Below are 27424 nucleotides of genomic sequence, written 5' to 3'. Positions count from 1 at the left end.
TCCTGTTGTGTGATCCATCCTCTCCCCCTACACCCTGTGCTGTGATGGCGTAGACAGGCTACTGAAATAAAAAAGAATTAGAATACTTGTACTGCTCTGTCAAGTTTGTGGTAAAGATGTAGCAGAAGAAGAAATGGTCTAGAGAAGTGAAGATGGTTAGAATTCTGGGTGGCTGAGATGTGTCCGCTAAAACTAGCCTTATTTAGTTTGGACAGTTGGAGGGGTTTTAAGTTTTGTATGTAATCTTAGATTGGGGAGTATATCTATCCCTTTTCATTCTGGCCCACACTGTGTTGTGGTTACACAACACAATTATTGGCAGATTTATTTAGAACAAATGAAAGCAACGCTTCATTTGACACGTGGTCAACCCGTGGCATTCACTGGCACAAGAGCTAATGAATTGTCCAACACTGTAACTAAATAGAGGCTGGAAGTTGTGGCCTATAAAATTGTGCAGTTATTCCAGCGAAGAGAACGATCATCAAATGTTAGCCTTCATGGCATACTTTGGACCACCTCTGTGGACGGAGGCTGGGATGGAATCCATCCACCATGTACACAGAGCATAACTGATCACACACCAGCATATTACTGGGGTGCAGGAGGGAGGCTCCTTCCTCTGAGACTTTCAGTATGGGAGACAGGATAAATTGGATAGATCTGGTATGGCAAATCCTGTGTTTGTTTTGGTACTCTACCTCTTCCCAGCAATGGAGCAAGCAGGCAGAGATGATGGATGATTCAATGTGTATCATCAAATCAAAGTGGAGTAGCTCTGATTTTAAGCCTATCTACAGGGACAAGATTCCTTTAAAGCAAAGAGAAACTGCAGAATTGAATTTTCCACTGCAAGTGGCAGTGTAGGACTCGATTGCTTTTATCGGTGTAGAATGGTTATAAAAAGTCTTTTAAGTCTCTTTTGTGTTGCAAGAATGACTTTTTATTGAAATACCTGTGCTAACTCTTTGCCACGCTTGACATCCTACCCTCCCTCTTCGCCCCCCAGAGGAGCTGAGCTCCCCAAGGCTGTGGGAGAGTGTGGAACCTGGAGTTCAGGAGCCTGTGGCAAGTGAGATTCAGCCAGAAAAACAAGCAGGTGAGATTTCGGAGACTCTCGTCCCTCTGTGTGAAATGCAGACTGGAGAACAGGTAGCAGCAATGCCTGCCAGAGCTGAGGCCACGATACCAGTCCCCCCAGGCATGTATGAAGGCTTCAGAGCCTTTGAAGAAAGCCAGGAGGCTGTCTCCAGAACTGACCCATGGGACCGTGGTGGAAAAGAGGACGTTGGAGTGGGTAAGGCGTTGGCAGATGAAGCAGGTCACAGTGTGTGCACGGAAGAATTTGCCGCATCAGCAGTTTCCAAATCCTCTCAGAGTGCTCCAAGAGCTGAAATGTTCTGTCGTGAGAAACTTGCTGCTCAGTTTGAAAAGTGGCCCCCGGGGGTTGAGGATGCGGGGTATGAGCCAGTTGACAACTCCCTTATTAAAGACGGGCCATCTCCTTTATACAGCAAAGGTAAATTGAAAGAAGAGGCCGCTGGGCATGAAAAAGATGAAGACCGTGACATTGATGAAACTATTCAGCAGGATTCACCTTCCTCATTAGGACAGCAGGACTCTACAATGCTTGAAGCTGTGGAGGTGTATGCCTTTCCAGCAGAAGACAGACCCAAAGATAATCTGGCAGAAATGTCTAGAGAGACTCCTGTTACTGAAAGCAAAGCTCATAAAGCGGGACAGATCCTAGATGAGAGACGACAGTGGTTGTCAGGGAAAGGGTCTGATGATGTCGCCAAGATGGAGCCCTCTGAAACTATGTACCAAGTGGAAGTTGAAGCTAATGTAATTAGGGAGGGAGAAATCTCAGGTTCTCCACTCGACGCAACCAAGTTTCCCGATAGGTTAAAAAAGGACGTGGCAGATAGAAGTGTTTCCTTGCAACAGGAGACGGGGGGAATGGTGCAGGCCATGGAAACACAAGAGGCACCCAAAAAGAAACCTGCAACTCGTATGTCAGAGAAAAAAGTCAGTCGGGTTCCTCATTTAAAAGGTGTGTGTGTCATTTTCCTGCCCCACGCTTGTTTCTCCAGTGACTTGCTCGGGGCAAGGCTTCTAAAACCAGAACTGGCACCCCTTGAATCTTGCTGCTTGACAGTTGTCCATGGATGTTCCCTCTGAACAAATCGAGAGTGCTGATGCTGCTTTTCACTCTTAGTTTACTCCTGGCCTTTGATTCATTCGCATCACACTCACGCTTCAGTTGCTCGTTCCCTTGCATGGACGCTGACATGCTCCCAGTTGTGCTTTTCTCCCTTTTCATTTCAGTGTCCTTGGATTTATCAAAGCTGCTATGTAGACTCTTCAATTTCATCCATCACTCTAAATATTTATAAAAGAGAAGAGGCGTTTGACTGAAACTTTTTCTGGTCATTACTGAAGTAGCGTTAGCACAGAGCAGGCTATGGTTTCAGAGCTGTCGCTAATAAAGCGTGCAGGGTCTCCCACTCGTATTGCTTTGTGTGTTCCCCGAGAGCCAGTCTTTCGTGTCGGCTTTTCTAAAGGCGAGGGAGGAGGAGCACAGTGGGCTAAACTTTGTCCTCAGTTTCCAAGCCCAGTACGGTGTGCACCCCAGACAATTCCAAAGAGATGGCTGAATTTTTATGTATTATAAGAGAGACCTATGTGAGGGGAAGCCTGGCTGTTAGATACCTAAGAATGTTCGCTGAGAAACCTTGAGTCATTTAACTGCTCATCTGATAGCACTGTGGTCAGGTAGCTTTAACTTTAGATGTTCAAGTTCGTGCAACGGTGTTAGCTTAACTGGCCTGAGTAGGGGCCTAAAGTCATCCTGTTCCGGCACAAATGCCTTTGCTAGTACGCCAGGCACATTTTGTCTATATTCTCCTCTCACTAAGACCCGCAATCCTAAGGACACCTGTCTGTCCAATGGTGAAATGCGGGTTTTTCACTTAATGGTTTTAATAAGCAATCAGAATGGGATCTGTATGAAAATCAGTTCGCTAATTTACAAGCCTCCTTAGCATCCATGTTTTAGTGCACAGGTGTTAAAACACCAGGTGAATTCTTTGGGGCCATGCCAGCCGTAGACCTCCATAGAGTTCTGACACTCTTCTGCAGGAATCATTTGCCATTGGTACACAGGTTTGCTTGTCTGTACAGGTCCCGTGCCACTTTTGATGCCTACACACTGTCTTGGCACAACGAGCCCAGTCAGCGTGAATATTCAGCCTACAGTCTCTCCCTCACACGAGGCAGGAAATGGAGGATGGAGGCTCCCACCCTACCGACTGTACCATGGGGATCAGCAGCTGCTGTTAATGCTGTTAAACTTAATATGCAATCAGAAAAGCTTCATTCACACCTCATGACATTAGCAGAGGTTGCCATCACTAGTGCCAATAGTTTAATGGGTGGAAGCACACGTCCTTCCTCTCTTTGAAAGGACGTTGACTGCGTTTTCAGAGAGTTCGGGTTACAATATGCTTAAAGACAGGTTTCAGAGTAGCAGCCGTGTTAGTCTGTATTTGCAAAAAGACAAGGAGGACTTGTGGCACCTGAGAGACTAACCAATTTATTTGAGCATAAGCTTTCGTGAGCTACAGAAATACAGAATGCATCCGATGAAGTGAGCTGTAGCTCACGAAAGCTTATGCTCAAATAAATTTGCTAGTCTCTAAGGTGCCCCAAGTCCTCCTTTTCAGTATGCTTAAGGTCGCCAGCTTCTGATTTAGTAGCAGGAACAGAAAAGGGGCTGGGTATTTCCCTTTTCAGCCAGAAATACCTGGAGTTCTTATCTCTAACGCACAGCACAGCCTTCATTGCACAAGGCACCTTTGCTGTTTTAGGAAAGGGAAAGGCATGAGGCAAGTTATGGAAGTGGATAGTGGGGGAGGTTCAAGGCGACTGCTGGAGCTGTTTATAAATGACCTTGTACATTTCATAACCAGTCAGAATAAATTCCCAAAGTTTAGAGAAGATATAAGAGCTGTTTTCCCTTTTAAATTAAGAAGAAATTTAGCTGCTGATGGAAAAAAGTGGGTTTAGTAGTTAGCATCCTAGAGTGTAGTTCACACGTTACTCTTTCTATATATCTAATCTCTTTATTTGCAATACTGCAATGTCTTGTAGTTTGTAGGTTAATGGGGGAAAATAATAGTGTAATGGCCCAAGAAACCCTGCGTGTTCATTATGAATCTAATTTAAATGGCTTTCATTTGGCTGATAAAGCCTCAAGGGATATTACAGGTTCTGAAACGGAATCCTAAGGAGTAATATCTGCCAGTAAGACAGAAAGTAGTACCTTGAGAGAGATGAAGAATACAAATGGATTTCAGTAAAATTGCTTTTTGAAGTAATACATTGAAAAGTGATTTCGAAAAACAAGAAGCAGCAGTTCTGTGACTTAAGGTCTTCAGCACTTATCCTCCGTAGGTGTGAGGTATTCATGAGTTTTAGCCTTCAGACGTGATGCTTAAAACCTTATCTGCATTTGTTTTTAAGAGCAAAGGGACAGGCTTAGGCCTGAGAATGGAGCTGTTCAGAAAGTCACCACCAGAACAGTATGTCAATCTTCTTTTCAAGGATGGTCTGGTATAAAACTTGCGGCATGTTTTTGATGCTCCCATGCATCTCTAACGCATCATCTCCTATATTAAGGCTAATCTGTAACACAGCAAGAACACGCTTTAAAAAGAGGAAGTAATTTGATAAGGGCTGTCTTTTAATAGACTTAACTGAAATGAGAAGAAAAGAGAACGTTAATGCATGTTATGATAATGCAGGCATTATAAGCTATTTGGTATTTATTTAGTATCCCCAAGAAGAGGAACATAACTGTCTTTTATTTGCATTTTATCAGCTCGTATTGACAGTAAAGACAAAGATGGAACTGATACTGAAGAGAAAAAGCCTAAGGTAAGATGACAAATGTATGAAATATGATGTAAGCCTTCTGTGTGTGTGCTTGACTCCATCTAGACCCAGCTGCTTTTGACCTAAATCACACATTCGTTAAGAAACCTTGCCATTAATTACCAGTTTTCTTTTCTTTTAGTGTGTGTTTGTTTTTCCCCCTCCTCCTCTTTGGAACGTGCAGCCATTTTAAATCATGAACCTTGGAAGAATCGACTCATAACAAAATTGTGACTTTTTAAAAAAATTAACCTGTTGGGTTTTTTACTAATTCAAAGGAAACCCCAAGGTGCATGGCAGGAGTCCAAAGTGTGTAACTTTCCAAAAACTATTACTCTAAATAATTGGGTCCCAGTCCTGGAATCAGATCCATGCAGCTGCGAGGGTAAGCCTTTGTGAAATACAGTTGCAGATTTGGGGCTTCGGTTGGCGAGCCAGCAGTTCTGAACTTACATAACTGCCCGTTTTGGGAACAAAGAAAGAGCAAGGCTGGGAATTTGGTCTTAGCAACAGTTAAAAAATTGTCCATATCCAACAGAGTGTTGTGTTCTGAATTATACACGCAGTTTAATACTGGGAAATTCCATAAGACTGGAAGAGTGCTAATGTGCCGGTATTCAGAAAGTGCAAAATAGATGACCTGGGTAGGAGGCCAGTTAGCCTGACACCAGTCCCAGACTAAATAATGGAGAAGCTGATCCAGGATTAAATTAATGAAGAATTAAAGGATAGGAATATAGCTAATGCCATTCAATGTGGTTTTATGGAAAGTAGGTCTTGTCAAACAAACCTGACTTCACTCTTCGAGGAGATAACAAATTTGGCTGATAAAGGTAATTGCACAGATGTAATATACTTAGACATTTGTAAGGTATTTGACTTAATACCACATGACATTCTGATTAAAAAATTAGCACTCTAGAATATCAATAAAGCACAGTTTAAACAGATTACTAGCGAAACTGGCAGATCTCAAAAAGTAGTGATCAGCGGGGAATCATCATCAAACGGAGGTGCTCTTTCCCCAGGGATTGGTACTAGGCCTGATGCTATTCGGCATGTTCATCAAATGATCTGTAAGTAAATATAACATCACTGTGGAATAAAATTGGTAGGTCAGAGATTGGCAGAATTGGTAAGTCATGATGACACGGCAGTCATACAGTGTGATCTGATCGCTTGGGAAGCTGGGCCTATTTAAACAAAAAGTGTTTTAATACAGCCAAGTACAAAGTTATACATCTAGGAGCAAGGAATGCGGGCAGTGTCTACCAAATTGAGGACTGTATCCTGGAAACCATGGCTTAGGGCTTGTCTACACAACGCAGCTTTTAGCGACACAGCCTTGTTGGTAAATGTCAGCGTGTGTAAATGCTCTTTGTCGGTACCTGGTCGGCACTTTTGCCAACAAAATACTTGCAGCCCCACGAGCGGCCTTAGCTTTTGTCGGCAAGAGAGCACTCCTGCCAACAAAACCGCGTTCAGGCTGCCACTTGCGTTGGCAAAACTTTTGTCTTTCGTGCGGGGGGGCTTTTTAAAGTACCTGTGAAAGACAAAAGTTTTGTCGACAACTTCGCAGTGTAGACATACCGTTTGAAAAGGATTTTAGAAGTCATAGTGGACAATGAACTCAACGCCAGTGCTCAGTACGATGCAGTAGCAAAAAAAAACCGCAAATGTGATCCTTGGATGGCTAAATGGGGGAGAGATGAGGAGGAGCAGGGAGATGATTTTGCCAGTTATACTGTAGTGGTGAGACCGACGTCCCTTTGAGATTTGCCATCATGATGCAGACGATGAGACTAGAATATTACTCTATTTGGTGTCCATATTTTAAAAAAGGGATGTTGGAAAATTGGAGAAGATGCAAAGCATTTATTTATTTGAGGACAAATTATTTGAGGACTGGGGGAAATGCCTTACAGGGAGAGACTTAAAGAGCTCAATCTGATACCTTGTTTGAGCTTATCACAAAGGAGATTGAGCGATGGCTTGGTTACAGCATACAAGTACCACCATGGGGAGAAAATACAGGCTACTAAAGCACTCTTCAATCTAGCAAAGAAAGGCACAACAAGAACGAATGGCTGGAAGCTGAAGCCAGGCAAACTAAATTGGAAATAGGGAATAAATTTTTAACAGTTGGGGGTGATTAAGCATTGGAACAAACTCCCCAGAGTAGGTCGTGTCTTCAGATCAAGGAACAGGGAACAGTCTGCTGCCTGCTCCAAACTCTTCTGTGTTCTCTGAATCTTAAGAACTAGGGAGCCAGGTTCCCAGGACGACTTGTTCTCAGTGGGACCTGCTGGGTGTTGAGCGCGTTAGAAAATCTGACCCTGTTGTGGGCACTGGGCCCTTTTGGAAATTCTGGTCATAGATCTACTAGCTTCTGCCAAATCAGCTTATTTTTTTCAAATGTATCAAAAAATGTGACAGGGTGACTAATAAGCTTTAAGTGAGACTTCAGTCTGACAAGCCAGACGTCGTCGTGTGATGGAGAACTCCTGATCGCAGGCGCAAGTCTGTCTCTTGTGCCTTGGTGTATTGCACCTCTAACTCCTAGCCATTCATATTTGACTTTAACCATCATCCCTTTTCAGTTTGTTTGTTCGCATGCTGATCTGTTTTTAATTTTATTTTTATTTTGTTTACTTGTGTGAAGACATCCACACCTTCCTCTGCCAAACCCCTGAAAGGTAGATCCTCCATTACCCCCCAACGACCCTCCTCTGTTAGTACAACCCCTTTGAAAAACCCCTCCAGTCCTGCTGAGTCCTCAGTACCAGCTTCCACTCCTAAACGAGTCTCTTCTATCACATCCCGACCTGCCAGTACAGGAACAAAAGAAACCAAGCCAAAGGTAAGGAAATCGGTGAAAAAGAAACCAAAGTTACCTTTAAAACACTATTAGTTGCCCATTCCTGACTGATTAATTCCTGCCCGTGCTGAGTTATATCAGCCTGTCTCTCCACGCTGCAGTATGTTCTGTGTGTGTGTAATGTCTCCTGCCTACTTCAAGTTACTTAACGGAGGAGGTAAATTGGACTGAAAATTCTCCCAACCAAGACTGTGAATAGCTTCAGTCAGGAATGGCCAGTCAACCATTCTGCTCATTTATGGGGTGGCTGGAGCACCTGGTGTTTACAGTGTTTATTAAAAAAACCCAAACTAAGTAGCGATGTTACCATGAAATCCTTTACTGTCCTTGGTTAGGGAGTGGCTTTAAGAGTAGCTCTTGTGGAAATTTTATAATTCGGTGGTATTCAGAGCAGTCACATCTTTCTCATCTGCTCGGAGGCTCCCTTGGTTTGCATTCATTTTAATGCTGTTTTTTAAAACCTCTCCTCCTTGTGCAGAAGGGTTTTGTCTTGTATTTCAATTAGGCATTGAATTCTTTCACATTGCAACAACGTTGTGTTAGCATTTATGGGTGCGTTGACATAGTCTTGGATATATCTCATATATATTGGAGTCAGATCTTCCATGCTACAAAATTATGCAGAACACACAATACACAGCCCTCTAACAGGGCTCTGGATCATTCTGTGTATATATAAAAAAATGACTCTTAAGAGTTTCCATTCATATAACTTGTTAGAACCTGAAGGAAGGGGGAGAATAGAAATGGTATGTCTTGAATAATAGGATGAGCTTCAGTGCTAAAGAATTTGGAGCTGACCAGTTCTGATCTCCAGCATGCAGGCATGCATTGCTTCAGGGCTGGTGTACATTTTTTAAAAATGAAAATGTCACATTCACAGTTGGAAATAATGCTCAGCGCACTCTCTCCCTGATAGAGAGAGAAACAAACAATAACATACTCCAGCTTTCTTCATTAAAAGCAAGAGCAGTGGTTTGAAATTGTTGAACTCTGACCAATAGCACTTCACCTTTCTTTTTCACACTTTCAGTGGAAGTTTTCATGCCCAGTCCTGCTCAGACAGGGAGTAGATGGTTTTGAACCCAATGTAGGAAGCTGCCTTGCAGGATGAAAGGGGTTAATCAACAATAAAGGAAATGGGGAAGGAGGAGATTTTATTCTGCTTTTGAATTTTTAAACACCAGTGACCAGCCTGAGCAAGCCTTTATGTCTGAATTGGCCAGCAGGGTTAATTTTTCATAAACCTTTTAGCCCCCTAAAAGGGCTGTTGAATGAACATAAATGACAGTTGATCAGAAATGGGGAAAGGAAGCTTTTGTTACTGGTGAGGCAAGAGTTTGAGGAACAGATGAAGGACATGGACTTACTTTTCGCCCAGACCTGCTAATTGGGAAGGGTAGCAAAGCATTTCATGGCACTGCATAACTGAACTGAACAACTTGCATGGGAAGGTGGCATGGCAGCCATGTGCTTCCCTTTCAGTGTAGGTGCTACCTCAGGGCTTCCAGTCACTGGGGCTGGTGCAGCCGGCACATCATCATGGGGCAGCATGCTAAGGGGCGGTGACTCATTTACAACTAAAATGGCTGTACATGTGGAGGTCATCCTGGAAGTTGCTCATCCTACCCTCCTCACCTTGCGGCAGAGTCCTGGGATGGTGGGGGCAGGAGCCGAGGAGCTCTTTGCAGGCTCTCTGCTATCTGAGTGAAGAGAGAGTAAAAATCTTGAGAATGTCCCTTCACTGGGCGGTTGGTTGGTTTTTTTTTTCTCGTGGGTCTGCAAACCACATGGTAAACGTTTTGTCCCGATTCCGCCATCAGGGTCCAGAGATGAAAAGCGGAATGAAGATGGCTGCTCCCAGGTCTGCAGCACAGACTCAAAAAAGCCCAGCCAACGCTACCCGGATCCCGGCAAAAACGCCCACGACCCCCAAGACGCCTCCCAATGCTGGTAGGATGGAGTGTGTGCTGCATGCAGAAATCCCCAGTGGGCGTTCAGCACGTTTCCAGGGAGGCAGGAATCTTCTCTTCCCAGAAAACTCTGGGATTGCCCCTCCCTAAAATCACTGACAGGGTCAGACTTGGTGTGCACATCTATTTTTGTGCGTAGTGTGTCACGAAGCAGCCTGTCTGTACTCAGCCCCCGTTCCCCTACTGCAGGAGAAATATTCTCCTTCCTGAGCTACTCTGCCATGTCAGGAGCCCAGACACATGGGGAGCTGTGAGATGCAGAAAGATGAGTGTTAGATGTAACATACTGTGCTTTCTGGGACATTGAGCAGTAGCAAAGTGGGGACGAATAAATCTTGTATTTCATCTAGCTCTTGAACAGTGTGGTGTCCCGTTCAGTGAGAAGAGGTTCCTTTTATACGGGTACAGTTAGGTAGGGTGGGTCTTCCTGTGCTTCGGGTAATCCTGTAGACTAGCCCCTAGGGTTCATTCACTAGGGTTGGACAGATTAAGGAGCGTGGGTGTGGTAGCAGTGATCTGTATAACATCTACCACCGGTTTGTGTGTGTTGAGCTGTGAATGGAACTGAGCTGTGAATAGTTTTTGTGTAATAAGCCTGGTCGGATACTGGTCTGTCTGCTTTCTTCATATAATCGTCTTGGTTTAGGATGACAACTGCACCTCCTTTATCCTCTGGTTAGTCCCTCTGGGCGTATAATTCATTGGATGCTCTCTGCTCGGATTTGGAAGATTTAAGCTGCTCCGTTTTTTTTTACTACCATCTAGTTTTTCTTTTTTATTGATTGATAGAGCTTTCAAAAGGCCAGTCATTCGTTCCTCCACAGGGGCTGTATTTGGGGATAGAGGCATCTTTGTACGTCATTTTTATTCAGGATACATTCTCCTAACCATATGGGTGATTAAGCCAGTGCTCTTGATGCTTTCTGGGCATTCTGCTCCAGAGGTCACAAATTACCTGAAAAGTGGTGTGTCCTGCTGAATATTTCTTCTGTTTATCCAGGCATGGATAAAACCTTTGTTAAAGTTTGAAGCATAATTGATTTTACTTAAGTTTCTTTAACTTTCTTTCAGCTGGCAGGAAGGAGCAGAGAAAGCCGCCTACCACAGCAGCAAAATCTGAGAAAGGTAAAAATGTAAGGCTTTCCCCCCCCCCTGTTCGATTTTGGAAACCATTCGAGCTGTTTTAAAAAATATTTTGCAATATCAGCGTTTTCTTTTTCCATATTTTTTAATTAAAAATATTTGCATCTGAATGTTTTTGTTTGTAACTTGTCAGGCACTGAGAGGTTAATTTCACAGCCCTGTGAGAAGCTAGTTTTTCATGATCTGTGTTCAGAAAACGAGCGTAATGTTGTGGGTTGGGAACGTGCTCTTATTCACTGTTCAATTGAAATTGAAGAAATGCAGGTACCAGCACTGTTCCACTCCTGTTGCATGGAGCAAGTCAACAAAAAGTTTTGTTCTCCCCCCTACTTCCACACTGTTCCTGAGTGAGTGAGATTGAGAGAAAGAGAGTCTGTGTCCTGATTAGTTCAAGAGGCAAATTAGGAGTCAGGTTACCTGGGTTTCATTCCATATAGATATTGGTAGAACCATCGTGAATATTGCCTAAGAACGCTGGTTGGGTTTTGAGTGTGGGTCAGCTCGCACGTAAAGCTCCAAACAACCATTCTATAATTCCTGCCTCTGCTGTTCATGCTGGGTGGCCTTAGGCAAGCTGCTCCCCGCTCTGTGCCTCAGTTTCCCCATCTGTAAAATGGGGACAGTGCTGTCAACCTCCTTTGTAAAATGCTTTGAGATCTGCTGATGGAAAGGTGTACATAAGAGGAAGGCATTATTAGTAACTAAATGTTTGTAAAGTGCCCTGAAATCCTTAGATACAAATGCAGTTTTATTTATCTTCTTTCCCAACCTGTCTGATCCCCTGCGCTGTGCCTGTCCCCTGCTCCAGGACTCTCCTCTACAGAATCGTTACTCCCTTGCCTCGATTCACTGGTGTTTTTTTCTAGCTAGCGCTGCCCCCCCAATCTAGATACTTCCCATCCACAGTAGGGGGATGGTCAGTACCAATTGGAGCAACTTGTGAATGTTGACTCCGTGGGCATTCCGCATGTCGAATAGCAGGTGGGCATTCTTGGAGCCGATTGATCAATTCGTGCTTCCACCCTGCAGTTAAATGTGTGTCTGCGAATTGCAGGTGAACCAGCGAAGTCTGGAGACAGAAGTGGTTACAGCAGCCCTGGCTCACCCGGGACCCCCGGCAGCCGTTCCCGCACGCCCTCCCTGCCAACTCCCCCGAACCGGGAGCCCAAGAAGGTGGCAGTGGTTCGCACACCACCGAAATCCCCTGCTTCTGCCAAGAGCCGCCTGCAGACTTCTACTGCCCCCATGCCTGATCTGAAAAATGTCAGGTCCAAGATTGGTTCCACTGAAAACCTGAAGCACCAGCCAGGAGGTGGAAAGGTAAATCCTAAATCTGCTTTCCAAGTGGATATCGGGCAGATATTGCATGGAGTTTTGGCTTACAGTGGAGAGCTCTCTCTCGATTTATAATAGAAGAGCAGCTTGCAGCCTCTCACGTTGAAGCAGCAGCTGTGGATGACAGTAGCTTGCCTAAGTTCCAGCCAGTATCTGGTTTAGAATCTCATAAAGGGAATTGGGTGGTTATGCTGAAATTGCTTGTCTGGCTTAATGAGTCAAGGGAGGGGCGTGGGCTGCAGAGCCTGGGCTCCGGTCCAAGCTGCAGCCTCAAAGCGCTGTCTACGCACCTTAGAGCACTAGCGTGAGCCCTAGTAGCCAGGCTTGGAGGCTCCCTCCTGCGGGCTGGGTAGCTGTACCTTTAGACACTTTTTGCACTCAATATATCGATTTAAGCAATTTGTCCCTGGAGCACCCACGTTATCATCTGATCTGGGAAGGGGACCTGCTCACAAGCTCGGAATCAAGTCTTACGTGACTTTCCCTCCAGTAGTGTGCATGAAAATAGTTTCCTACTATCTTGTCTGAAGGCTCTGCTGTACTTTCTTTTAGGGACCAGGGGAAGCTAAGATGCTATCGAGTAATGGGCAATAGCTGATTTTAAAACACATCCCGATCAGCTGTTTTGTGGTGTGCAGAAGGCTCGCGGGGGAAAGGAGTGAGGGCACGGCAGCCTCAGGGGAGGGGGCGGGAAGGGCTGCAGTGGGGGCAGGGCCTGGGGCAGAGCCAGGCGGTGAGCGGTGAGCACCCCCGGGCACATGGGAAAGTTGGCCCCTGTAGCTCCAGCCCCCGAGTCGGTGCCTAGACAGGGAGCCGCGTATTAACTTCTGGAGAGCCGCACGTGGCTCCGAAGTCACAGGTTGGCCACCCCGAGCTAGAGGTTCCCTTGAGATCTCTCCAGACTGTATTCTCAGTATCCCCTTCCACCATCATGCCAGCCTCCCGCGTGACACACGAGCCTCCAACGCCATGGCCAAATTCTGCCTTCAGCCTTTGCACCTTGCTTCCACCAACCTCAGTGGTGGCAGGGTGTGCATCAGAGGGCGGAGCTTAGACTTGTGTCTGGAGGGGTAAACCGACTGACGATGGAACACTGAAGGGGAGCAGTGGGAGGGGGTGTGAAGATAAATGTCCGAGCTAAGGAGTTGATGGAAATACAAGTAATTAAAACAAAGATGATGAGCCTTCCCGGCTGCATGGCCCCTCTTATAGACCGAACTGTCTCCAGTTTAGAAGGGGAACCCCACAATGATGGGTGTTGTGTAGGTGTGTTGGGGGAAGGGCTATATTAAGACTGAGCTGCCAGTCAAACTAAAAACGGTTCTTTTAAATAACCTTTTGAAAACAAAAAACAATCGTTGACCTGGAGATAGAATCATCTTTAGGAACCAGTCAGCAAAGGAGTTTGTCATCTTCTGAGGGGTCTTGGTTTCACTAGAATTCCAGGCCGCCTACCTTCCGTCTACTTAGATTTCTTCGCATTGCTCTCAGGCTGTTGGATTGGGGTCCTGACCCATCCTGGGCAGATGATTGAGGGACTAGACACCACTGTACATCTCATCAACGTAGGGTAGTAAGAATCCCTTTTCCCCACTTCCGAGGGGTGAATGCACACTGGAGGGCGCTGCTGGCCAAAACCAGACTTGCTCTGTGTCTAACCGATGGTAGGTCCAATGGCAAGAGTTTGCATTTCTCTGAAGGATGGAGCACTATGTACTTCGCGTACTGTCCTCAGCAGCTGCTTGGGAACCATTTTGTGTGACTGTATAGGAGATTTGCTGAGTGACTGGGTAAATGTGTGACATCAGCATTTAGATATGACATTGGTATGTCACCTGAGTGGCTTTTGGCAGTATTTTAGGTAGTATTTTTTTAAAGGAAGCATTCTTTGTTGTAGCTGGTGATTATCAATTAAATAGTTAAGTTCTACTTTTTTATTACAATGTATTAAGTGGCTTTTGGAGTCAGTGCTGGTTTGTCATGCCAGCTAGAATTGCAGTCCTCCTTGACAATACCATTGATACCAACTGTTCATGCAGAGTACTCAGAGCAGAGCTGAAGCGCCATTCTGTAGGCATTTCCCCGTTCTTCCAATTGTACAAGCTGCTTTCCAACCATCTGCATTAGGACACGCAATAAACTGGAACTGGCGGACTTCAAAATTGCAATAGTCCAGTGGTTTCAAAAGTGAAAAGTCAATTTATAGTAAATTGATTAAACTCTATGCTTGTTTTAATAAGCCATTTCCTCTTTGAAGTCAGTTATCTAACCCTCCACCCTCATCCTAATGAGTAAACTTCTGTTTCCTTTTTTTACAGTAAGAATAAGAACAGCTGAACTTCAAGATAGTTTCTGCTATGTATGGGGGAAATGAGTGGTGGTCCTTTTGGGATCTTACTGCTATTAAGTATACTTGGCTTTTATGATCTCCTTAGTAGGATAAACGTAGCTACAGTGTTAGGAACAAATTGAAGAAGTTTGAGCTTTTGAAAGGCAGTGTAATCTAGTGGATGGAGCCCAGGGCTGGGAGTCAGAAGTGGAAAAGGTATTGAATGACTGCTAAATGTTCCAGGTATTTTCCTTCATCCCTTGATTTCAATGGAATGTTAATGGATAACAGCCCAGTGCACTTGGAGAAAAGGTAGACAGCAGAAGGTTAAGGAGAAATGAATGTAAAGGGAGAGACAGCAACACCTAATTGAATTGGCTGTGTCTGACGTGTTGTGTGTTCGTTGGACTGTCTGTGCATGTGCACTTAATGACATGCTGTTGTTTTAAAAACCCATCCAAACTGATTTGTTTCCAGAATGACTAATCATACTAAGGCTAAAAAAAAATTCCCATAGGAGACTTCATCAGCCCCCACTTTCTACATACCCATCATCAGCCCTTTAAAAATGAAATGGAGAAAGGAGCTCTGGGACACAGCCTTAATGGTAGCAGCAATAACTGGCTACAGTAGGCCAGAAGCTTTGCTGAAGTGTGCATCTGCCGTGTGACCAAGGAACAGATAACGCAGTCCACCTGCATTTGTGTTGATTTGTAACTCTTGCCCAGGTAGTGGAGTTAGTGAAGTGGGGATTTCTTCTGCTCTTCGCATGGTTACGTTGCTAAACAATAGCTTTCTCATAAAGTAAACTTTGGGCTTGTCTGCACGCAAAGTCGTACTGGCATGGTTAAAGCAGAACTCCTCCTCTAGTGTGGATGCAGTTACACTGGTATAAAGGTGCTTTTCGATTCCTAGATTTCAAAGCCAGAAAATACCATTAGATCACCTAGTTTGACGGTCTTATGGGGAGGGGAATAAACCGTGGTGGTATAAGGTGCCTTTATCCCAGTAGAACTGTGTCTACATTGGGGGCTGCACTAGTATAACCGTAGCTGTAAGAACTCACATTCCAAATTAAAATGGTTATACTGGCATGAAATCTGTCTGTCTGTAGATAGGCCTCAGCTAGTGGCAGGCCAGGCCCTCTGAGCATAACCACATGTAAGTCACCTGTAGATTTATAGTTTGTGTATGTGTGTATTTAGAAACAGTGTATAGCTGTAGATCTGAAATAGAGAGTCAAAGAGGCAAATCCTTTAGCCTCGTTTGTAACGGAGCTATTCTGGCCATTCTGTCTAGAATTTAAGACTTTATAAAGTGCAAAGACTTTGGTCTCCATTCCTTTATAGCTCTTTCCGTCTCAGATGTTTGAATCCCTCTGAACCCATGTGTGGGGTCTGACCGTGTTCCATATTTCTGGTTTGTGCTCTTAGCTGGCTGCGTCTGCCCCTTCCGGTCTCAGTCACGCGGCTCTGAGGGAAAGCGAGTCTACTATGCTCCATCTACCCCAATCTGGCAGGGTTTGGAGCGGGGCGGCCCGGGGGTTGCTTCAGGCCCATCTCTCCTCTCACCCCACCAGATTAGAGCTGGGGAATTTATGCAGAGCCAGCAGAGGTTTCATTTTCCTCACTTGGAATTCCAGAGCACTTTCCGACCCCCTCATTGCTTGGCGTGTTTCCCTCTGAATGTGCTGGAGGAAACGTGGACAGCTGGGGTTTTTGCATGTTTTTCTAGCTTGTAAACTGGGGCTACCTATGCTGGAGACAAGCAATTGTATCTGAGCTCTAACCAAGCGCTGCTCACCTCTGCTGGCCTCTGTAGATCCAGTACCTTGAGCAGACAAAGCAGCATCGAACCAGCCCCTTGGCACTGCTCTCTATACTGGGTGGTGCTCTGCCGTTTGCATTGTTTAACACAGAGTTGATCTCTGGATGATGGTGGTGTTACTCATGCTCTTTTCTGGCTGTCGAAGGTGCAGATAATGAATAAGAAGCTGGATCTTAGCAACGTTCAATCCAAGTGTGGCTCAAAGGATAATATCAAACACAGCCCTGGAGGAGGCAGTGTGAGTACTTTCACACTTTCATGCACGATAAGAGAACTTATTAATAGTGGCGTGATTTTGTACACTAAACCTCCAATGCTATCTTCAGCGACCGCGCGTTCGGATAGCTATTGGTGATGCCCAATAAATTAACCCATTAACATGGAAGGCCTGGTTAGATAAACTCCGCCGAGTCTGGTACATGCATCGCATGAACAGATTTAATTGGAAATCCTTCAAGAAGAAACAGTGTTCCATAAGAAAATCTCCTGTTAATCCAGAGGTTTCTAGCTATCTGGAAGCATAAGTGCCTTATTGTCTGCAGAATGGAATCACTGAGTGTAAGAGGCAGATACTAATGCTCTCTGTGTGCCCGTCTTTGCTATGGACGGGTAGTTTAGGAAGTGCAGGCAAACTGAGGTCCCCTAGTTCTGTAAAGTGCCATCTACAATTGCAACACCATATAAAATGTGAAAGACCCAGTCACTGCCTGAGAGCTACGTTCAAACTCAGGCAGAGGATGATATATGGGTGCCATGGTCCTTTTAAAGATCATGCATCTATTTGTTAGTGACAGGTTTCAGAGTAGCAGCCGTGTTAGTCTGTATCCGCAAAAAGAAAAGGACGACTTGTGGCACCTTAGAGACCAGCAAGTCTCTAAGGTGCCACAAGTCCTCCTTTTCTTTTTGTTAATGACAGTGTCTCCAGCGTGCTTTAGGCAGTGGCCTGAGAGGACTGATCAGAGTATTGCTGGACTTGCTGAGATGGACGTGGGGATTCTCCAATTTAAACTGTTAGCTTAAACCCCATATAGTGACACTGCAGCTTGGTAGGGGCCCACGAAGAGTTACAGTGGATTCGCATCGTACGCGCATTTAACTTATGCGAATTCAACTATACGCGCTCTGCAAAAAATGAGGAACCATAACAATAATTCACGGCGGTGGAGTACTGTACAGGAGTTGACGGGAGAGCACTCGGGGGTCGATTTATCACGTCTAGACTAGAAGCGATCAATTGACCCCCTGCTGGATCGATCGCTGCCCGCTGATTGGGTGAGCATCTCGCCACACTGAGTGTGGTTTTTAGTGTTTAAAGATACATATTTTTTTGTACAACATGGCCCCTAAATGCCAGCCAACTTCTTCATCTGGTGCTCAACCGAAGAAACAGCGATCTGTTCCAACGCTGGAGGAAAAACTGGCTGTGTTGGACTTACTGAGAGATGGTATGTCTCCAGTGCGGCATGTAAATATGGCCGCAACGAATCAAGCATCCGTGCTATCAAGATTCGAGAGAGAGAAATTCGTCAAGCTGTGGCATCAAGTGCTCCAATAACTGCTAAGGTGACGAGCCAGGTGCGTGATAAGTCTTTTTAGTGAAGACTGAAAAGGCATTAAACTTATGGCTGGAAGACATGAACCATAAACGTGTGCCTGTCGATGGCACCACATTGCGAGGAAAGGCTCTTAGCCTCTACGCGCTGTTCAAACCTCCCGCCGAAGAGGGACAGCCTTCTGATGAGAAGGAATTCAAAGCCACCCAAGGTTGGCTTAACAGTTTTAGGAACCACTTCAACCTCAAAAACGTGCAGACTACTGGTGAAGCTGCATCCGCCAATGAAGAGGCAGCAAAAGCCTACCCTGAACAATTAAAGAAAATCCTAGAAGCAAAGGGCTATCTTCCGGAACCAGTTTTTAATGCTGACGAGACTGGGCTCTTCTGGAAAAAAACGCCTAACTGCACTTACACTTCGAAATCAGAAAGACAGGCCCTGGCTCCAAAGCAGCTAAAGTCCGTGTGACTGTGTTGTTTTGTGGCAATGCGGCTGGGCATTCAATAAAGCCGGGCTTGCTCTGCAGGGCTGCAAATCCCCGTGCCCTAAAAGGCAAGAACAAAAGTCTCCTGCCTGTGTTCTGGCAATCAAATAAAAAGGCTTCAGTGACAGCAGCTTTCTTTCTGGATTGTTTCCACAAGTGTTTCATTCCGGAGGTCAAACAGTACCTCCAAGAGAAAGGACTTGACTTTAAAGTGTTGCTGATCGTAGACAATGCTCCTCGCCACCCTGCGGCACTCTGGTTTGCACAGAACGACGTTGATGTTGTCTTTCTCCCTTTTTTGGTTGTCTTTTGTTCTTCCCTCTCTCTCTCTTTTTGACTACTCGCGATTTCCGCCTTACACTCTGACTTTAGAACCTAACCCCCGCGTAAGATGCCACTCCACTGTATATACAGTTTGCAAATACACGCCCAGCCCAAAAATTTTACCTGTACTCGTACAGGAAAGAGGAACAAAAACTGCGTGTTGAGCGAGTTCACTAGCCGTTAAATCTGTAGGTGATCAGCTGTGTCCCCACACAGCAGTTGGAGTCAGGCTGCCTGTGTGATGAGTTATATGGCTCTGTGAGCCATGCTTTGGGCACTATTGTCTGTAAATATTATGAAATCTGTATAGTACAGGGTTAAAAGCACACAAATAACTAGATTTCACGGGGGGAGACCAGATTTCACAGTTCGTGACATGTTTTTCATGGCTGTGAATTTGGTAGGACCCTACTTATACTTATCAGCAGCCTCAGACCTTTTCACACCATTTGACTTCCTTTTGTTTTCTCCTCTCTGTGGTTCCCCTCCCTCCCCCAGGGGCTGGGCTGGCAGAAGGGCCTGTCCTTTCAGTGTTTGAAAATAAGCAGACAGTGCAACCACAATGTCAGATATTAATGTTACACGTTTATTTAGCGACCGGAAGAACTGGCTCATCAGAAGTCGTCGGCTTCCTTGAAGCAAATTTCCTGCCAACTTTGGAGAAAAAGGGATGGGGGTTGTGCTTTCTCCGCATAGGGCCCATGGTGCTGCTGTGTGTACTTTGTGAGAGGGCAGCAGTCTGTGCTCTTGACACTGATTCACTCTAATATGGGCAAGTGAATTCATCTTTCTTGCCACTCAGAACTCCGTTAGTTAATGGGAAATAAGCTGTTGGTATAGCAATGTTCATCTTTTTGTAAGCGTTGGGCACAGCCACTCTAGGGTCTCATCTGGTAATCCAGTGTGATCTTCTTTTTCTTCTCCCCCAGAGAGGTGCATTAGGTGAGGGATGGTCTGAGCATTGCAGTGGGACTCAGGAATTCCTGAGGTCTAATCTGGGCTCTGGCATGGATCCCCTCTGGCAGCTTGCTTTGTGCCTCTGTATCCTCCTCTTTGAAATAGGGTTGCCTTTTCTCTGCCTCCAGGAGGATTGTGAGGGTTAGGTGATTGATGTCTGTAAAAGGGTTGGGAGAAGGGCAGAGAATTTCTATTTATTATTTGTAAATGGCTTTGAAGATGGAAGGCGCTGTAGGCTCGAGAGCTCAGCTATGCTTGATTCAAGCTTGTATTCTTTTATTGGTGCCTACTTAATTTAAATGAAAGGTGCTGAAGACTTCTTGGGATGTGTGAGGGAGTTGCGGATACAGAGAGCAGCTGCTGAGGTTCTTTGAGTCATCCTTTTCTGACCTCTTGTGTCGATTACAAGAGCCATTTTCCTGTGTCTTTCTCCATTCCCAGCTCTCTCCTCTGTGACGCCAAACCCTAGGATTCTCTTTCTCCAGTTTTACTCTCCCTTGCATGTAGAATGTGCGCTCTGGTATCTACATGCAAGAACCGCATTAAAATAAAGGAAGGCTTGTTATCACTATGGTATTACCGTCAGATATTTGGCTTTTGAAGTAACTCTGAGGGATATGGGGACGTTTTCCCTTCTGTTTTCTGCTCATGATGTCACTAGGGTGTGTGTGTGTTGTTTGTTCATATGTATGTATCCCTGGCATGCCTGGGTCTCCCAGGTCTTTCTAGAATATGATCCGTCATCAGATTGTTCAGTATGTTCTTTCTTACAACTATGAACCCAGATTTACTTTAACTGTCCCTGTTGTGTGTGTTGCAAAACTTCTGTCTTGTTTAACCAGTTTAAATGTTTCCAAAGGCTGTTACCCACAAAAAAAATTCCAGGCGATCAGTGTCATGTGATGAGAAATCTTTGAACTTGCTGGTTTAAATGGCACCATTTAAATGAAATGATGAGATGTACACATTCAGACATGCTAAAAAATTTAAATGCATTGTAAGTAATACTGTATAATGTGGTTTTGTGTATTATCGCTTTGCGACTCGTGTAATTCCATTACAACATTTTTCAGAAACACATGTTTCAGTCACTTATTCTACACACATTGATCATTTCTGTTCTTTCAGTTTTTGTGGACATAAACTTTAAGTTTTACTTCAGAAAAGGTATTTATTTTTTTTACATTTCTCTTTAGTATATCTTTTTTTGGATGATCTGAATATGAAACTTAATTAAACATTCCACTTTTTTCTCTCACTTAAGCACTTTAAACTGCCTTTGCTTCCCCCCCCCTTGGAGAACAGATGATAACCTTGTGCATGCTGACATGTTGATTTTTAGATTGGCCGTGACACATACGCTTTAATGATTTCACAGTTTCTGGTGGCAAGTTCTTCTGTAATTGCTAGTGTATTAATCTTTCGGGGGTTAACTACATTTTGTCTCAAATCCAAATCAGGTCCCAGTGTATTCAGTGCCATCTTTATCCTTTGTGATGCTAAAAATGGGGTGACCTTTCCCTTTTTCTTTTTGATATGAACAGGTGCAAATTGTTTACAAGCCTGTAGACCTGAGCCATGTGACATCCAAATGTGGTTCCTTGGGCAACATTCATCATAAACCAGGTATTGTCTGACTTCGTAGTGCCTGAGATTTCCAGTGCTTTCTTTGTAACCTACATTTTAGACATACCGTGCCAAGTGAGAGCGATAAAGAGCAGAGAGGTGGGGCTGGGCTGACAATACAGGGACCAGACAGCAAGTGTGAAAAATTGATACGGGATGTGGGCAATAGGTGCCCTAAGACAAAGCCCCAAATATCTGGACTGTCCCTATAAAATCAGGACTTCTGGTCACCCTAGCTGAGGAAGAGAGACTTAGAATGGCTGGTGGGGCTCGGAACACTTAAGGGGCACCGCTAACAATCGTTATTCTGATCATTCCCCATCCATCAGCATATCTTGGTGCCCAGATGTGACAGCTGTTAGACAGCGTGCACAATAGATGCTTGACTCCAGAAACCTGGGTTTCATTCTCTGGCAGCACTTAGCCCCACTTTGCTTTCTCTTCCAGGTGGTGGCCAGGTGGAGGTGAAATCGGAGAAACTGGACTTCAAAGAGAAGGTGCAATCGAAAATTGGGTCGTTAGATAACATCAGCCATGTCCCTGGAGGAGGGAATAAAAAGGTAAAAAGCTGTACTGTACCGAGTGTCCCTGCTGCCCTCTCTCAGGTGGGCATGCGCTCTGTGTACGTGTCGGAGAGAGTATGGGGGCAAGCACAGATCAATGTCTGGACACAGCAGCTACAACCGGGTTTATCCAATTCCTGTTTCATACAAGCGTCCTCTTCTCTGAATGCCGGGTGTGTTCTCTGCCACAGCTCCCCTGATTATCCAGCCTTCCCCGTTCTAGAAGCCACTACAGATCTGGGGGGGAGAGGGCTGCAGTGCAGCTGAAATCAGTCACATCTGAGCGACCCTGTGCTGCTATCCGCTTGGAGGCAGCTTGTCCAAGGTGTAAATTGTCACCCCTGGGAAGTTTCAGGCTCCGATACAAGTTACGAGCACAGGCGTAACTTGAAAGTCAGCAGGGCTGAAGCATGTGCTTAAATGCTGCTCTGTGTCGGGGCCTGATCCGTCCGTCTGACTCATTCGTGCTGCTGAGTAACGGGTTTGCTTTCATGCCGGTGACCTGGCAACGGCGCGTGTCGGCAGAGCTGCCTGCCGCGCTCAGGGCAACGCAGCCTTGCAGAGGAAAGTGGGACACAGCTGATCACTCTAGCGCTGTGCAGCTAAATACCAGGGCCCCAGCGAGATGTTCACAGCCTAGCAGAAATTGACCAATCACTTGCTTTTGGGGGCGATCGGGAGAAAACCATGAGAGGTGTGTGGCTTTAATGCAAGTGTGAGTGTTAACTTGCAAGCTACAGTCCGACTCGGCCCAACTTGTGTGGCTGAGATTTCCTCTCAATAGACGTTATTCTCCTGTGTGTTTTTAAAAATCCCATGCCTACCCATACTATTGGTGTCTGTGATTACACGCACACTCTGTGCTCGGTCCATGTTTGTAGACTAATACACATCTAAGTATTTGGGCCATTTTGAGCTGTTAGAGGCCTTTCCTACCAGGGTGGGGTGGAGTGGGTTGTGTGTGTATTTACAGTTCTTTAGCCAATAGGCATTTTAATATGAACAAGTTATTTTAATTATATATTACATGAATATAGAATCGTAGGACTGGAAGGGACCTCGAGCGATCATCTAGTCCGGTCCCCTGCACTCATGGCAGGACTAAGTATTATCATTCTAGACCATCCCTGACGGGTGTTTGTCAGAACAAAACAATATGACCAAGTGATTTCTTTTTATTTGATTTCCTAGTTTTTCTGTTGTTCCCTAAATGTCAGTGTAATCAAATGGGCATACACCCTGGGCTTTCCTATTGTAAGATGTTACAGCTTATAGTTAGTTGGGTTTGCATCTTACTTGGTATTTTCAGCCTCAGCTGCAAAGTATGAAGCAGACTGTTGGATTTTGAAGCTGGCATTTCAGGAAAGCACTCTATTAAAGACTTGACTTTAATTAGAAAAGAGCAAGTTGGTTGACATTTCAGAGAGAAGATATTCTCTTCTGGCCTCAAACTTCAGTCTCCCAGCACAGGCTGAACAGCTGGGTTGTAAGTCTGCCGCAGTATTTGACATCTGAAAGTCGGGGAGGTGTGGGGGGGTGTGGTGTGCGCACGTGCATATTTAATAATTTAAAACTAAATATTTAAAACTAAACTAAACTAAAACCAGGGAACTCTGGTAAGAATAAATATTTAACACTTGGGGTGGGCTTAGTCATTCGTTTGGGGGATGTTGATGTGATTTGAACAGTTAAACCCTTGACTAGGCAGTGTGCTTATGTACAGTCTTCTCTTTAAGCACGCACTAGTTCTGTCAAAGGTATTGAGACGACGACTCCTGCTTAAAGTTAAGCATGTGCATAGTGCTCTGCTGAATCGGCCAACAAACTCTGTAAAACGTGTGAAGTGTAAAAAAATACTTTTGCTGTTAGCACATTGCGTGACTACTGCAAATATGGTATTTGTATAGCCGGTATCTTCATGGTTTAGACATGAATTGAGAAGTTGCTTGGACTGTCTGTGTTGATTTTCTTAGTGCTGAATGCCCCGCTGTGCATTAACCGGGTCCCCACGAGGGGTGATGAGTTGGTGTGCGCACACTCCCATGTGGCTGCATATCAAGCAGTGAGATTTAATCAGTCGAATAATGATCAAACCTCATGAATAGCCAATAATAACAAATGGCATTTTTTATTTAGCCCTGCAGTAAATTGTTCATTAAAACAAATATACATTGAAGATACTTCATAATTTGCTGTTTGTTTATTACGTAAAAATTAAAGTCCTATTTTTAAACACAAGACTTGGATGATAGTGCTTGAAACATTCTCACAGCAAAGTGAATGGTACCAGCGTCTGAAATGAGACACTGAATACAGCACCACTGGGTGGATGAATTAGGCAGGAATCATGCAAGGATGCTGGGGTGGGGGGGTGATACGTGGATTCATTAATCAAATTTGGGGACAGTGGGGCAAAGTATTCAATTTCTCTGCAGTAGGAGTGAAGGTTATTGTTGCCTTGCTGATTGTTCAACTTTTTTATCAAAAACTTAACGAGATGGAAAGGTTCTGTTCAGCTCTGTGTTCCAGCACTTGGTTTTTGGATGCATTTTGTAAATGTCTTGAAAAGCTTTCTAGCTGCCAGCCTCTTCCAGCAAGCACTAGCTTCTCTGACTGAGGAATTACTTGGCTTCCTTATCCTTCTCTCACTGCCATTACACATTGAGCTGTCCTGTGCTGCTCTCTTCCTTGTTCAGCTTGAGCATCTTTTCATTTCTTTTTATCTCCTGGTACAGTCACTGAGCCATAGTTAGAAGCTTTTGCCCTTTGGAGTGGGGCTTTACTTGGACATGTGATATTCAGAAGCTGCAGATTAACAACACAATAACACAGCTTCTCTAATCCCATGTCGTTGTGTATCGCGGTATTGTAATTTAGCCACAGGTCTCATTCAGTCATGTGATCATGATACTGAAATTCACACCTTCTGGATGCATAAATATAACTTTGGGTACATCTACACTGCAAAAAACAAGCCACGGCAGTGAGTCTCCGAGCTCGGGTCAGCTGACTTGGGCTCACACTGCAGGGCTCAAAATCGCAATGGAGATATTCCCGCTCGGGCTGGAGTCCGGGCTCTGAGACCCTTCCCCCTTGCTGGGTTCCAGAGCCCGGGCTCCAGCCCGAGTGGGAATGTCGACACTGCTGTTTTTAGCCCCGTAGCACAAGCCTGAGTTAGTTTGAGCTGAGCTCGGAGACTCAATGCTGCAGGAATTTTTCTTTGTTTGAAGAGTTAGATGCACCCCCAAAAGACCAAAGAGGGTAACGTGCTGTACAGGCCCGGTGTAGCCTAGAGAGTCCCTCTCATGGCCAGGGGCCATTCTCGCCCTTTAACACAGAGCTGCTGTCTGCCAAATCCCAATATGCCCTCTTAATCCAGGGAGGAGCTGCTTGGGCTAGGATTGAGCAGGACCTGTAGCTTTTTAGGCTGTATCTCCATTCAAGGGACAGCTGCAGTTGGTTCCATTTTAGACAAATTGGGCATGGCCCTGGCCAACTGCTGGTATGGGCCTTGGCTGGAGCAGTTTGGGAGCCCACTGCTTCATGTGACGGTTTCTCGCCTTAGGGGCTGTTAGGCTAGGAGAGGGTGGGAACGTCAACTGTGTTTTAATATGTACTTGGCCAACAGAGGTGGGAAAATGGGTATTTGGACAATGCAGCTGCTTCCGTCCCTGAAGTCCTCCCCACAGGAGTGACTTGCTGAAGTTACGGGGTGAAACATATCCAGACAGCTGACATGCTCCCCCAAATAGTCTACATTTGTTTGGTGAGCGTGGGTGTCTCTACACTGGATGGTACACAATATGATTGCAGCACGGGGAGGAATACCCAAATGCGAGCTCGACTCCTGGGTACGTCCTCAGCTTGTGGGCCCATCTTCACTGTTACCTTTAGCTGAGCTAGCTAGAATCAAGCTAGCCTGGTGTGCGAGCAATCACTTCTCTGGTAGCAGAGTAGACCTCCCCTTAGAGACTGCAGGATGTTTTAGGGCCACAGGATGGGTTCGGGATGCTGATTCTTGACAGCTACGTTCAGGTGTGGCAAAACTTTGCAGCGCAGACCAGGCCTCAGTGCTGCTGTTACAGCTGTGGCTCCGATTGCATTTCTCCCTATGAATCTGCTTTGGATCGTGTCTCTGGGCATCTCCTTTCTCATAGCAAATGGGATTTCCTTTTCCTACCTAGCTCCAAACCTCCTGGCCCTGTCGTCCTCTTTCTCTCTCTATGGGCTCAGTGAAATTTCCCCCTCTCCTTCGATGCATTTTGCAGACCTGTTCCTTTCCTCGCCCCCCTCTTCCCATTTCTTTGATGTAGGTTTTAATTCAGTTAATTTTGTTGCTGACGCCCTTTTGCGCCCCACTGATTTCTCCACCTATAGAGAGAGAAGGGCAAGGATGATGAGCGCGGTGCACAAAATGGTGTCCCCCAAAGTGCAGGGCCTCAGTCATTGCTCGCTGAGCCCCCCATCCCCGAGGAGAGCCCGCTCCCAGACTTGCAGCCAGATGGTGATGCCAGTAAGTAGCCACTCATCAGCTTCCACCTTAGAGCTTATGCATCCACAAGAGAGGGGGGTTTGGCTATTGCGCAAGCCTTGGGCGTGGTGCAGGAGCCCTGTAAAGGCTCAGTATCGGCATGCTCAGCTGGATCGTGTGTGAGGGATGGTGATGGTAATGTAATAACCAGTGAAAGTAACTGAACACTGCGGGGGAGGTTCTTTTTACAGCCTCCCCTGCACACCTCTGCCACTGTGTCGCGGCCCCCTGCTAGTCCTAGATCCCTAGAAGATCAGGGTTGGAAGGGACCTCAGGAGGTCATCTAGTCCAACCCCCTGCTCAAAGTAGTTAGAGGGTGACCCAGATCCCTAAATGGCCTCCTCAAGGATTTGAACTCACAACCCTGGGTTTAGCAGGCCAATACTCAAATCACTGAGCTATCCCTGCCCCGGGTCCACCCGCCAAACTGCAGCCAATGTGCCATAGGGCTGACGGGCAGCACCCCGTGATGTTCTGGTCCTTCCTCCCCCTTTGAGTTTTGCCTATTTGCCTTAACCTGCAGCAGCCCCTGCTGCTAGCCCCCAGACAAAGCTCCCAAAGGGGCAGTTGGGGTCAGGTGGGCCCCCTCCCCACCCCAGCTCACTTTGCTGTCAGCTGAACGCAGTGAATGAGAGCAGGTCTGCAGTGATGAAAAGCCAAAAGCATTAGCCCTTGTACTGCCGATCAGTTGTCTCTTGTCTCCCTCCTCAGCATTGGGCATAGGGGACTCTGCTCCTTGCCCTGCTAGACCAGGGTTTGAGAAAGTCACTGCTCCATTGAAGTGAGGCCATAGCATGCGCACTGAGGCCCAGGTTCTGCCCTGGTTTTCCTGCAGGCACCTCCCTTTGCCTCTAGCGGCCCATCTGCCTGAGGGCCTTGGTCTGTTACTGGCAAGTGGTTCCTCCAGGCTTCACCCTGCTCCTTGTCACAGGGCTGAAAATGGAACAGAAGGTTTGCGCGGTCCTC

At 45.6% G+C, this 27424-nt stretch overlaps 1 protein-coding gene across 9 annotated transcripts in view; it reads left to right on the top strand.

The window, feature by feature from the left end:
• MAPT (microtubule associated protein tau) overlaps positions 1 to 27424 on the top strand; it is a 101952-nt gene that overhangs the window by 66558 nt on the left and 7970 nt on the right. For 2 of the 9 annotated variants that reach the window (XM_084616038.1, XM_084616037.1), the window contains 9 exons: positions 1010 to 1099; positions 4883 to 4938; positions 7598 to 7795; positions 9637 to 9766; positions 10858 to 10911; positions 11984 to 12249; positions 16566 to 16658; positions 21283 to 21364; positions 21812 to 21924. In XM_084616038.1, the coding sequence (XP_084472164.1) occupies positions 1010 to 1099; positions 4883 to 4938; positions 7598 to 7795; positions 9637 to 9766; positions 10858 to 10911; positions 11984 to 12249; positions 16566 to 16658; positions 21283 to 21364; positions 21812 to 21924 (1082 nt within the window). Of the gene's footprint in view, positions 1 to 1009; positions 1100 to 4882; positions 4939 to 7597; positions 7796 to 9636; positions 9767 to 10857; positions 10912 to 11983; positions 12250 to 16565; positions 16659 to 21282; positions 21365 to 21811; positions 21925 to 26304; positions 26441 to 27424 lie in introns of all 9 variants that reach the window. The other 7 variants (XM_084616041.1, XM_084616039.1, XM_084616044.1 and 4 more) reach the window with 5 other exon arrangements.

Source organism: Lepidochelys olivacea (genome assembly GCF_965140295.1).
Source record: "Lepidochelys olivacea isolate rLepOli2 genome assembly, chromosome: 27".
NCBI classification, from domain to species: Eukaryota; Metazoa; Chordata; order Testudines; family Cheloniidae; genus Lepidochelys; species Lepidochelys olivacea.
Note: the sequence above shows the minus strand (reverse complement) of the source record. Positions and strands in the feature narration are given on the sequence as shown.